Below are 12471 nucleotides of genomic sequence, written 5' to 3' on the forward strand. Positions count from 1 at the left end.
GTTCACTACAGCACTGTTTACAATAGCTAGGACATGGAAGCAACCTAGATGTCCATTGGCAGATGAATGGATAAGAAAGTTGTGGTACAAATACATAATGGAATATTCAGTTCATTCAGTTGCTCAGTCGTGTCTGACTCTTTGCGACCCCATGAACTATAGCCTACTAGGATCCTCCTTCCATGGGATTTTTCAGGCAAGAGTACTGGAGTGGGTCACCATTTCCTTCTCCAGGGGATCTTCCCGACCCAGAGATCGAACCCATGTCTCATGCATTGTAGGCAGACGCTTTACCATCTGAGCCACCAGGGAAGTCTCACTTCTCAAAAGGAAAGTTTAAACGTTGTTTACAGAAGAAAATAAAGAGGTAAAGACAGACTGCACAAAACTGGTGAGAGTTTTGGAGGATGATACATATAGGGCTGTAAATTTTAATTTCTGCCTGAGATTCGTTCTGTGGTCTCCAACTTTTTGTATGCGTGCCTATGCGGGTGTGTGTGCCCCGCTCCCTCGCTCAGTGGAGTCCTACTTTTTGCGACCGTATGGACTATATAGTCTGCCAGGCTGCTCTATCCATGGAATTTTCCAGCCAAGAATACTGGATTGGGTTGCCACTTTCTACTCCCGGGGATCTTCACGACTCAGGAATTAAACTCATGTCTCTTGCGTCTCCTGCATTGGCAGGCAGATTCTTTACCAGTCGCGCCAGGTGGGAAGCCCCAGGTTTCCAAATTGGTAGATTACAAATCCCTCCGTAGAGGAGTTACTTCCTTATCAGCCAAATGGGTATAACTGAAAGTTAAAATCTCTGTTCTGTTTAGCCACGCCCCTTTAATTTGAACCACGCCTCTTGATTCACAGAGAACGTCGTCAGCAAAGGGAATATCGCGAGAGCTCTATACTAACTCCGTGTTGACGTTTTCAACGGTGGTAGTCGCTTCTGTTCTCGCGATATTTCCGGGTAAATGGGAGCCCGGGCGACCCGGGCTTCTGTGAAACATGGCGGTCGGCTGGGACCGTAACACAAGGTAAAATACTGAAACCCTGCCGGGTGCTGGTCCCTCGCTTGCTCCAGGGCTGTTCAGGGCATGAATGTGGTTAAAGTAGTGAGAGTCAGTTATAGGATTGTTCACGGTCTTAATTCCTCTCTTCTGGAGAACGGGCCGGACCTGGGAGCCGCTCTACCTATCTTCCCGGGGGCGTTACTGGCAGGACCCTGGGCAGCGCTGCGCCGGGAATCTCCTCTTTCTCCGGTCCAGTATTTCTGCGCTGTCTTACAACTTGAAGGAGTTTAGGTACTTCCCGTAGCTTCTGACCCTGGCCCATTGCTTCTTACAGCGCCCCGTGCCCCGGTGGCTCCTCCCGTACGCAGGCGAGGAGGGTCCCGCGTTATGAAGACCTGCCTGATGGTGTCCGGATTTCCCGGGTGGCTGGCTTCCATCCTCGTTCAGACAAATACCAAATTCTTCGCAGCAAGTTGCTGTCTGTCTGAGAAAGACCTAGATCTTCTTAGCCTCTCCTCAGGAGGTTCGCGCACCGCTTAGGAAAATAAAGGGGCAGGGTAGGACAAGATGCTATGGGGAGAGAGGTTCGAGTGTCAGTACTTTTCTGAAACCCTCGAGAGTTAAAAAACCCTCGTTAGGTAACAGTCAACTCGTGGTAGAGAATACCCTTGGGTATTGGTAGTATATAGAATTAGTAGGTCATTGTTTGAGAAAACGTATTCGTGTAACTTTTGTATTTAGGATTTAGTGCCCTCAGGACAACGCAGAGTTACATAATATCTGTTAACATGTTGCAAGACGGGCCTTCTGAACCAGTTTAAAGATACAGTTAAAAATGGGATTTACTTGTTTGCAATTGTATTTAAATATTTCACTGTACTCTAGTATACAGCCATTATAACGAAATGAATCAGGTTTGTTCACTGAAGAGTCTAGTACGTATGTTTGTTTACTTAATTTGTTTATTGATATCTCCACATTGATGCAATTATTCCAGGTCTCTTAGAGGAAAAACGTGAAAAAAAAGAAATTTCATGGTTTTCTTTGGGGGAGAAGAGGGATTGAATTTTCTTCTTTGTGATGGTAAAATTCAGTCAGTCACAGCTGACTGTTATAATTGAGGGTACAAATCATAAAAATATACCAAGCTTTAAAGTCTCAGAGGAAATTAGTACTAACTTGGAACAACAATAGCAGCAAAAAAAAATCATTAGAAAATGATAAATTTCCTTGAGGGTTAGTGATTTAATTGGAAGAAATGGTGAAACTTATTTTTAATAAAAGTTACTTTTTAGGCAGTCTATGCCTGCTACAAATCCTATTCAACAGTTTTTCAGTATTTATTATGATTCTGCCTCTTAATGTCCTGATGGATAAATTAGCTTCTTTGTGCCTTAGTTTCCTTATCTGCAAAATGGAAATTATAATACTAGACTCAGAAGGTGGGTGGTGATGCTCAAAGTGTTCGCTCTTGTTAATTGTTAATTTTTGTTTTCTATCTTCTATACCTACTCACAAAATGTTGCTTTTGTACTTAGCCAAAATATAGAATGAAGAAGATGCTTTTTAAAGTCATTTCTTTGATTCCAAAATTGATTATACTTTTCAGTCTATATGTTTAATTTTTGCTTAAACTCCATCTTCCAACTGCTTGCTTTCTTAAGCTGTTATCCTCTCTTAATTACTAAGTTACAGATGTCTTCTTTCTACTACTTCAGGTAGTCTTACTACAGTCTAGGTCAGTGACCTAGTGCCTTGGTAACCCATTCTCCTTGCTTTTGGGGACCTTCATTCTATTGTCAGTATATTTCATGTGTCACTGACCTTTTTCTTCACACTTTCCTTACTTCCTTAATTCAATTTTGTGTGCTTTTATTGAGTAGTTACTAGAGTCAGACCTTGCTTCATCTTGTTATTAGGTGCACCCAACTTGTGTTGCCATCACTCTATGTCTCTCAACTTTTATTCTATCAATTTACATAATCCTCAGTCTATTCATGGTATTATCAACTAATTCAGATGCTCTTCCCACCTTCCTAAAGACTAACAAATCTCAGCTATCTTATAAGTCTTTGCATTTCTTTTGAAAGTTAGACACAGACATTTAGCAAATGACTCATTTTTATCTTGATTAAAAACTGTGAGGTAAACCATTATGTCTCCATCCCTCCTTTTAAAATAAAATTATAATAGAGAATTGTGAGAAGCTGAGGATCTTTTCAAATTTGTCACATAGCTAGTAAATACCTAGAAGAACCCCAAGTATTTCCGATCACAGAACTCACATTTATACCATCTTATTTGCTTCCAAGTAAACATTTTTAAAAAATATTGCTTGGAAGGTTATTAGATTTGCTTGAATTATGTTAGTGTAAATAAGTAATTATTTAACATTTTACTTTATTGTAAAAAGTTTTAAAGTAAAAAGAATGAGTACTTTTTTGATATCTTGCTGTAAAGTGAAACAAAGTTATCTTTCATAAATTTTTTCTTTTGTATTCTAATGCAGTATTATCAAGTGGCTTAAATTTACAGATAAGTCATAGTTTTGTTTTTCATTTCTGAAGTTCAGTGGCAGCTTGGATAGTATTTATTCCACTTCCTTTCTCATTCTTGTTAATGACTTGTGTTAATTTCACAGGGCTGACTTAGCAAATTACCATCTGCCTGGCTTAAAAAAATAGAATTTGTTTTCTTTCAATTCTGGAGGCCACCAGACTGAAATAAAGGTGTCAGCAGGGCCATATTGCCTCCGACAGCTCTAGGAAAGAAACCTTCCTTGCCTGTTCTAACATCTAGGCGATCCTTGGCTCCTTGGCTTGTAGATTCATCACTCTAAATCTTTACCTGTCTTCACATGGGATAGTCCCCAGTGTGTCTGTGTATCCTCATATGGCTTGTCATAAAGGCACTGGTCATTGGATTTGGGGGCACCTTAATATGATATGATCTTGTCTTAACTAGTTGTATTTTTGAAAACCCAGCTATTTTCAAATAAGACCCATTCACAGATACCAGGGATTAGGACTTAGATGTATCTTTTTGGGAGGCATAGTTCAGCTCACAACAATGCATAGGTGTTAACCAATTATGTATTTTTCATATTGTCAAATATATGTTAAAAATAGAAGTTAGCTCATAAAGTGTGAGTAGCAGGAGTAAATTGTGTCTCCACAATTCCCACCTTCCTTCTTTTCTTCCTTTTTGTTTGAAGAAATAATGAAATGTAATGGAGCCATAGAAGTGTCATGAATTCTGTATTTTAATTTTGGCAAAGCATCTGATTGTCTCATTGTATTCACATGGACACAGATGATGAAATACTGGCTGTGTGGCATTACTTAGATTGAGTGTTGATAATATGTGCCTGTGTTCCAGCATGAAAGGTGGCTTCATATTTCTTATGCAGTTTTTCAAAGCATTGTTTTAGTCTCAGTTGTTATCAATGACTTAGTAGGGCTTACGTGTTTTATTTTTTAGTATACACAGCAGTATAGGAGAGAAATTGAAGATATGGTACTAGAGATTGTCGAATTATGAAAACCACTGGGCAAAGGAATCTAGCATAATGGCTCCTAAATTTTGTTAACCAGTACAAAAAGTATATGGAAAAATCAGGGAAAGGGGCTGGACTTAAGGGCTAATATAGAACTGTAGTTTTTAATTTGGGGCTGGATTTAAGGGCTAATATAGAATTGCAGTTTTTAATTTTATTAAAGAAAGACATCCAAAAACAAAACAAAAAACTTTGTCTACTTTATCATTTCACCAAAGAAAGGATATTTGGCACATTAAAAAAAAGGAAAGGAAATAATTTCAGAATAAAAGACAGATTTTTTTAAATTGAATAAATTTAACTTTAAAAATTCTTATATTGCCATTGTTTTTTTCATTTAGTAGGTACAGATTAGAAACTTTTGTGATAGAATGGCAATCCTGTGGCTCTGGAAATCACTGATCTAGGGTCTTTCTAAATGTGTTTTTGAAAATGGCTGACTGAGCTGGACGGAGAAGCAAATACAGTGGGAATGGGAGCAGTGGAACTGCATGGCGGGGAGGAATCCAAGGGACTGAGAACACAGGGAAAGTGAAGAGTAGGTTTTTCCCTAGTCAAGAAATTAAAGAACTGCAAGGATAATTGTTTCTACTCAGAGAAGAAAATTAGTGTTTTGGGTATTAGCAGCAGAGCAGTTTTAAATTTGAGCTTCCTGGGTAGCTCAAGCGGTAAAGAATCTGCCCGCAATGTGGGAGACCTGGGATGGATCCCTGGGTTGGGAAGATCCCCTACTGAAGGGTATGGCAACTCACTCCAGTAGTCTTGCCTGGAGAATTCCATGTACAGAGGAGCCTGGTGGGCTACAGTCCGTGGGTTTGTAGAGTCGGACATGACTGAGCGACTAACACACACACACAATTTTAAAAGTTCAGAGGAGCCAAAACATGACCTTGTTCATGTGTGGCTTTGTATAGAATAAGATGGAAATGATTGGAGCATAAATGCTATGCTTACATGGTAAGAGTTATCACTGTGAGTGAGTGCCTGCGTGTCATAGGATGACAATGGGATGGGGAAGGAGAGAAGTATGGTGAATGATCCAGGTGTTGAAGTCATCAGGATTATTCTAGATATATCAGATGTTAATGGAAGAGAAATCAAGTGTGGAAGCAAGTCGGTGTACTCTGGATTGGAGCGTGGACTCTGGAGCCAAACCGCTTGGCACTGAATCCAGCTTCTACCGCCTGCTGTGTAGCCCTTGCAAATACTTGACTGTTCTGTGCTTCAGTTTCCTTATCTATAAGGGAGAATAAAAATAGAATTTACTTTGTAGAGCCATTTAGAGGGTTAAATGAATTTAATATATAAAGTTCTTCAAATAATACCTAGTACGTAGTATGAAGGGCTTCCCTGGTAGCCTAGCTGGTAAAGAATCTGCCTTCAATGCGGGATACCCGGGTTCGATCCCTGGGTTGGGAAGATCCCCTGGAGGAGGGCATGGCAACCCACTCCACTATTCTTACTTGGAGAATCCCATGGACAGAGGAGCCTGGCGGGCTACAGTCCATGGGGTCTTAAAGAGTCGGATACGTAATATGAAAGTTAGCTATAATTCTGTACAGTATGTGAGTTTATTATTATTAGAAGATAGACTTAAAAAGGGAACAGATGGTCGAGAAATCATGTTGAAATGTGCTACTTCTTTACCTGTGAGTCTCAGAAAAGAAGTAGGATTCAAAGAGTATTGCCACTAGGAGAATGTCAGGTTTCATAAATAGGTAGAAGGCTTGCTTTTAGAAAAACTAGAAGTTATCAGATGACTTGTTCATATCAAAATAGTGGCTCTATAGAGCAGACTGGTAATTTTTGAAGTGGAATGAATTTCTCAGGTGTAGGTTAGTGCTGAGGTAATAAGAATGAGATAAGAGCAGCAGAGTGGCAGGTGCTCAAGTGTAGAATAGAGCTGTCTGAGGGGCAGGTGAGACCCCCGCCAGTTCACCAGGAGCATGGCCTGTTGTTGTCAGCTTTTCCATCCTAGGTTTGGGAGAGCCAATGAGAGTGCCCTCGGTGTGTTCTCTGGGTCAGAAACTAGAAACTAGAAATAGGAGAGGGAGATAGCCAAGTGAGTACACTAGTTAGATGATTAAGGGAGGAGTACTGGATAGGCTGTATGAATTATTAGAGTGTTGGTAAAACCAACTACTTCCTTGCCGTATCTTAATACTTAGATACAATTTACAAGAAAGCGTTTGTAAGGCTTATTAAAATACTTAGAACATTTAGAAAATAAAATTCACGGTTTTATTCTTTTGCTCAACAATGCTGTAGCTACTATGAGCCAACCACTGTTCAAGGTGCTGGGGATATATTATAGTGAATGAAATAAGAAAAAATTCTTCTTGTAGATCTTATATTTTTACATATTTATCTCAGTATGGATGTTTTGATTGGAGAGCTGTGCTATCATGAATGTTAATGGGGAATTTCCCACCTTCCTTCTTTTCTTCCTTCCATAAATATTTATCAAGTAACCTCATGCGCATAGGAGATACAAAGACTAAGTTAGACATGGTCCCCGCCCTAAAATGACTGTGGAGAAAACAAGCAGGTAGAAGTAGTGTGATAAAACTACAGTGTTCTAGGAGCAAATGCTGTAACTCATGTTTGAGGTCATTGAAGGTTTTTCCTCCTTGAGATGTTTGGACTGAGACTTGAAGAGAGTTAGCTAAAGGTAGAGGTGGGGTAGGAGGGGGAGGATATTTCTAGTAGGCAGAATAGTGTGTTTAAGGAATAGAAAGTGATTTAGTGAGGTTGGAGTTTGAGAAACTGGGTTTTGAAGAGAGGTGAGCAGGGTCTGTGTTTTCAGTGCTTTGTAAACCACGTTGGGATAGATAGATTCCAAACTCTTTAAATGTGACGGGAACCTATATAAATATTTTAAAATGAAAACTTATATGATCAGTTTTATGTATTATATTAAAAATATTATTGTCATATAGAGAGTGAATAGAAGGTTTGAAGATCATTTGGAGCAATGCAGAGAGAGATTATGGCAATTGAGACTAAGATCCTAGTAAGGAATTTCTCTGGGCCTGGAAAAGACAGAATTGAGAGAAATTTAGGAAGAATTTAAGGATGAAATCCATGTTTCTAGCTTGCGCATTTGGATGCATGTATCATCATTAATTTAGGGACACAGGAGGGAAAACAGGTTTGGTAGGGTGGAGTATTTATTTTTAGGCATGTTTACTCTAAATTGTCTTTCAAACACTCCAATGAAAATTTAATAGAAGGCAGAAAGATATTCATGTCTGCAGAAAGATTTGGACTGGGCATAAAAATTTAAGAGGAATCAACGTGTAGATGGAAATGGAAGGGATGGGAGACCACTTGGGGAAAGTGTGGAGGTTGAGAGAAGGGCCTAGTGCAGAATCTGAGAGGAAGAAGAATCTGCAAAATAAGCCAAATCAGGAATGTAGTATTACCTCAGCCAAGGTATGAGACTGTTTCAAGAGGAAAAGAAGTGATGAACAAGTGGAAAATGTATTCTCTCAGAAGCAAAACTGAATTAAGGCCAAAATTGTCCATTGGATTTGGTACTAAGGAAATTGTTGATGACCTTGCTGAGAGCAAATTTAGTTGAGAACCGAGGAATTAGTCTCAGGAGATGAATAGAGACAACTCATTCGTTTAAGTGTCATATCTTTTTTGCCTTTTCATACTGTTCATGGGGTTTTCAAGGGAAGAACACTGAAGCGGTAGCCAGAGATCTATACAGTAGTTGAGTTGGATTTGAGCTTACCTGGAGAGTTTTATTTTAAAGTTAAGTGGCTTAAACGTATTTATTATTTAACTCCTGTAGGAGAGAATGAGTAGAAATTTGAAAGATGGAAGAAGGATCAGTCTTGATGCTATTACTGCTAAGTGGGTATAGAGAATAAATTTGATTACTGAGTTGCACAAACATGAGGAGCCATGGCTTATGCTTAATAAACACTCAGAAGCTTAATTTACATCTGTTGTGGGAATCAAACTCTGTCTTCTCTTTTGTATACATGTTCTTTTTTTCCTTAGGAAAACCATATACATGAAAACCAAATTATAATCTGAAGGCCACTTTTAAACATGGAATCAGCAAGGGGAGTTAGTTGGATGTTTATAATAACAAATGAAATTAGCTCCTTAATGCATTCAGCTTCACTTTAGGGCATGGCTCCTGCATGGACTGATTAAGTAGTGCCCTTGGTTAGGGCCTGCTTTCTTTTGGGCAGTGTTTGTGATTCCTGCCAATTTTTACCTCTCTGGTCTCCTTTTTCTCCATGAATACTCTTTCTATGGTCTATTCTTTTTGTATTATTCCTATTTAGATTTTAGATAAGTCTTTCTGCTTTCTTCTAGACACTTTTTCTTTTAGTGACTTCTACAACCAATAGAATCTGACTTATTGTATTAGATGTTAATTTTATCAATACAGCTTTGATTTGGGTAATGCTTGTAGTATCACCTATAATATTTATATAAATCAGTCATATAAAAATTATATAAATATTTGTGATTTCAGTTATTTTATGGCTAGCATATGATCAAAAGGAGAATAGCAAGCAGTCAATTTTTAAATGATATTTTTATTATAAAAATAAATAATCTGTAAAGTTCAAAATTTTATAAAGAGAACAAAATTCTCCCATGATGTACTTAAAACATTTTGTGTATTGGCTTTCAGTTTTTTCCCCAAATATCTTTTTCCCTGCCTCTCATAAAACTGGAATATGGCCTTCTAGTCTTTTCTTAATGTGTTACGAGTGTTTTTGTACATTATTCTGTTTTCTTTGTAAGATTTTCAGTGCTTACTTAGCTTCAGAACTTTTAATTCACTGAATTTGTGTGTTGGATATGAGGATTTTGTGAAATACCCTCATAATGAAATTTTTGTGCACAACACATATATTTTCCTTAGGATACACTCCTAAAAGAGGAATTTGCTTGGTGAAAAGAGGAGTGGTGAATATTTATGTTCTTGTTAGCAATATATGAGCATGTCTATTTTACTTCATTGTCATCCTTTAGTGGAAATGTGTTATTTTTATATGTTTTGTTAATTTAACAGAATAACCATTTTAATTTGTATATTCAAATATTACAAATATGATTAACTTTTCACATTATTTGGCTGTTAAATGTGTTAGTGTGTGTAAATTATCTTTCATTAGTACTTTTTGTCAGGGTGAGAGTGGAGAAAGGATCGTGTTAAGCTTTTCTTTTCCCTTGAGGAGGAATGAGAATGTTAAGTTGTTCCAAGGACATTTGTCAGTTATCTAAAAATAAAATCAACATTTTAATCTTTCTGAAGGATGCATTTATTCATTTTTTTATTTCTTAGCATGACTATATGAAAGAAGAAGAAGGTTTTCCTGAAGATGAGGCGACTGAATCGGAGGAAAACCTTAAGTTTGGTGAAAGAGTTGGATGCCTTTCCAAAGGTTCCTGAGAGCTATGTGGAGACTTCAGCCAGTGGGGGTACAGGTGAGTATGAGTTCAAATCAAAACTCCTTCAGTAAGTTCATCTTCTGAGTTATCGTGGTAGTGAGGGTGGAGGGGTTGAAGGAATGTCCAGAAGGGGGTTGAAGGAATGTCCAAGAGGGAGGAGCATATACATACAGCTGATTCACTTCATTGTACAGCAGACTCTAACACATTGGAAAACAATTATATACCAATAAAAAAAAAAAGAAAAAAGGTTTAAAAAAAACTCTTTCTTTCCCAAAAAAAGAACTTACAGAAATGTAGCTATGAGGAAGAACTCATCAGTGAATTTTAAAGTAACTTTGAACTCATCAAAGTAACTTTATAGCTGGTCTGTCCTCATGTCACACTGTTTGCCTTAAATTTATTCTTCTATGTATGCTCTTTGGCATCCAACCCAGTGCAGCCTATGCATTTAGCAGTGTTTATTAAAGCATAACTGAACAAATTAATTCAGTTATACTGCCTTGGTGCTCTTGAATTATTATTAAGATTTTTATATGTAGATAGAATTGAAGTTATTTAATGATGTTGAAACTGCCTTAGTCTGTTTTGGTTAAGAATAAGTTACTTTAGACATCATAATAAAATTCTTAAATTTCACATTACTGAAGAAAGGTAGCATAGGGTAGTAAGTTAAGAGCTTAGACTTTGGAATCAGACTGTCTGGATTTAAATTCCACCTCTGCCCTTTCCTAACTACTTGATCTTCAGGAAGTTACTCAACCTGTCTATGCTTTAGTTTCTTCTTACACAAAATGGGGATGTTATCAGTGTTTACCTGATAGAGATGCAGGCAATTAAATAAGTTAATATTTATAAAATACTCAGAGCAGTGCCTGTTACTGAGAGAGATATTTGTTAAATAAAATAAGTTAATAATGAAATATATCAGAAAAATATGCCACTATAACAGTATTTACTGTAACTTTTTTTATGTGAAGAACTAATAAAACTATATTTCTCATAAGATTCACATTTCGTTTGGTAAAATTTATAGTACGTTGGTTGCTATTTTTAATCTCCTGTGATTAACCTTTGTTAATGAAAATAGTACAAGTTCTTGTTGCGCCGTCCATTTTAAGTGTTTTTTGTCATAGTAGATGGTAGTTCTTTTTCTTTTAATTAGATCTTTTAAAATGAAGTGAAATATATGGGAGATTTCCAAGTAGATAGAGTTTTATCTATCTACTTTGGTAAGTAGAGATGGAGATGTTATTTGACTTTCTGGCACAGATTGTGAACTCTCAGGATCTAAGAAATTAGGCTGTTTTTTTGTTATTTTAACTGGACTACAGCATGGATACATTTTTAATTATGAGGGGACTACTTTCAAATTTGTGTTGTGAAACTTATGCTTACTTTCATCGTTTATCATATCTGTGACACTGCTATTTGTAACAAGGTAAAAGTTTTGTCTCTTTGTGTAATTTTGACAAACCCATTTAGTGAGATATGTCCTTAATACTGAAGAAATAACGTGCTTTCTCAATAATGCAAATGTTTGTGTTCATTAAATCCTCATTTTTAAGTTGTTTTAGAAAAAAATTTATGATGAATATTTTAAGAAAAATCTTTTATAGTATTCATTCACATGGCAATCACATTAGGGTATTCTTTGCAAATTTTAATCCCAGTTTCCTGCTGTTTACCTTTTAAAAATTGTTTTAATTCTTTCTTTTTTGTTGGTTTCTCAGTTTCTCTAATAGCATTTACCACTATGGCTTTATTAACTATAATGGAATTTTCAGTATATCAAGATACATGGATGAAGTATGAATATGAAGTAGACAAGGATTTTTCTAGGTAACTTTTTATTTTTTGAAACGCCTTTAGATTTAAATTGTTCTGAAAAGAACATGTTTTAATTTTTATACATAGTTTATTTTAATTCTGAAGAAATAGTCCTGAAAAATTCTCATTATGCATTAGGTAAAATATTTTAGAATCATTTGAATACTGGTTAAATTATAAAGGAGAGGTTCTCTGATTGTTTATACATTTGTTCAAAAAGGTTAGGAGAACAGAATGTATTTTTTCCTTAGAAATTGAAAGGATGGAAATTGTTTGATGATTTGAGACTGTTTACTCTTTAGATTTTGAAATATCTTACTGATCTGCGAGAGCTGGAAAACAAATTATGGTAACATTGTTTATACTTAAAGCTTGATTGTTGTAAATTATGTATAAACTATATTTTAAGGTAAACATCACTTTTAAACCTTTGAAAATAATAGTATCTTAATTAGGAAACAAAACATACTTTATTCATATCATTTGGATTTTTTAATTGATTGACGATAACAGGTTTATAACATGTAGGTTGTACTAGATAGCAGGAAACATTTACTTCTCAGTATCAGTCCCAGCTCTGCCAGTTACTTGGTGTGTGACTTTTGAGAACTGACTAAATCTATATCTGCATGTGCTTCAGTTTTCTTTTCTGTA

The 12471-nt window shown here is 36.5% G+C and overlaps 1 protein-coding gene across 1 annotated transcript in view; it reads left to right on the forward strand.

Annotated features, from left to right (window-relative positions):
* The first annotated feature begins 975 nt into the window (after positions 1 to 975).
* The window catches only part of ERGIC2 (ERGIC and golgi 2), a 40078-nt gene continuing 28582 nt past the window's right edge, over positions 976 to 12471 (forward strand). Inside the window, exons 1-3 of the mRNA XM_081591742.1 lie at positions 976 to 1028; positions 9881 to 10023; positions 11721 to 11829. Of these exons, the coding sequence (XP_081447868.1) occupies positions 9918 to 10023; positions 11721 to 11829 (215 nt within the window). The 5' untranslated portion in view covers positions 976 to 1028; positions 9881 to 9917. The remainder of the gene's footprint in view (positions 1029 to 9880; positions 10024 to 11720; positions 11830 to 12471) is intronic.

The sequence above is a fragment of the Giraffa tippelskirchi genome, chromosome 4, assembly GCF_054371585.1.
Source record: "Giraffa tippelskirchi isolate mGirTip1 chromosome 4, T2T-mGirTip1v1.2.pri, whole genome shotgun sequence".
NCBI classification, from domain to species: domain Eukaryota; kingdom Metazoa; phylum Chordata; class Mammalia; order Artiodactyla; family Giraffidae; genus Giraffa; species Giraffa tippelskirchi.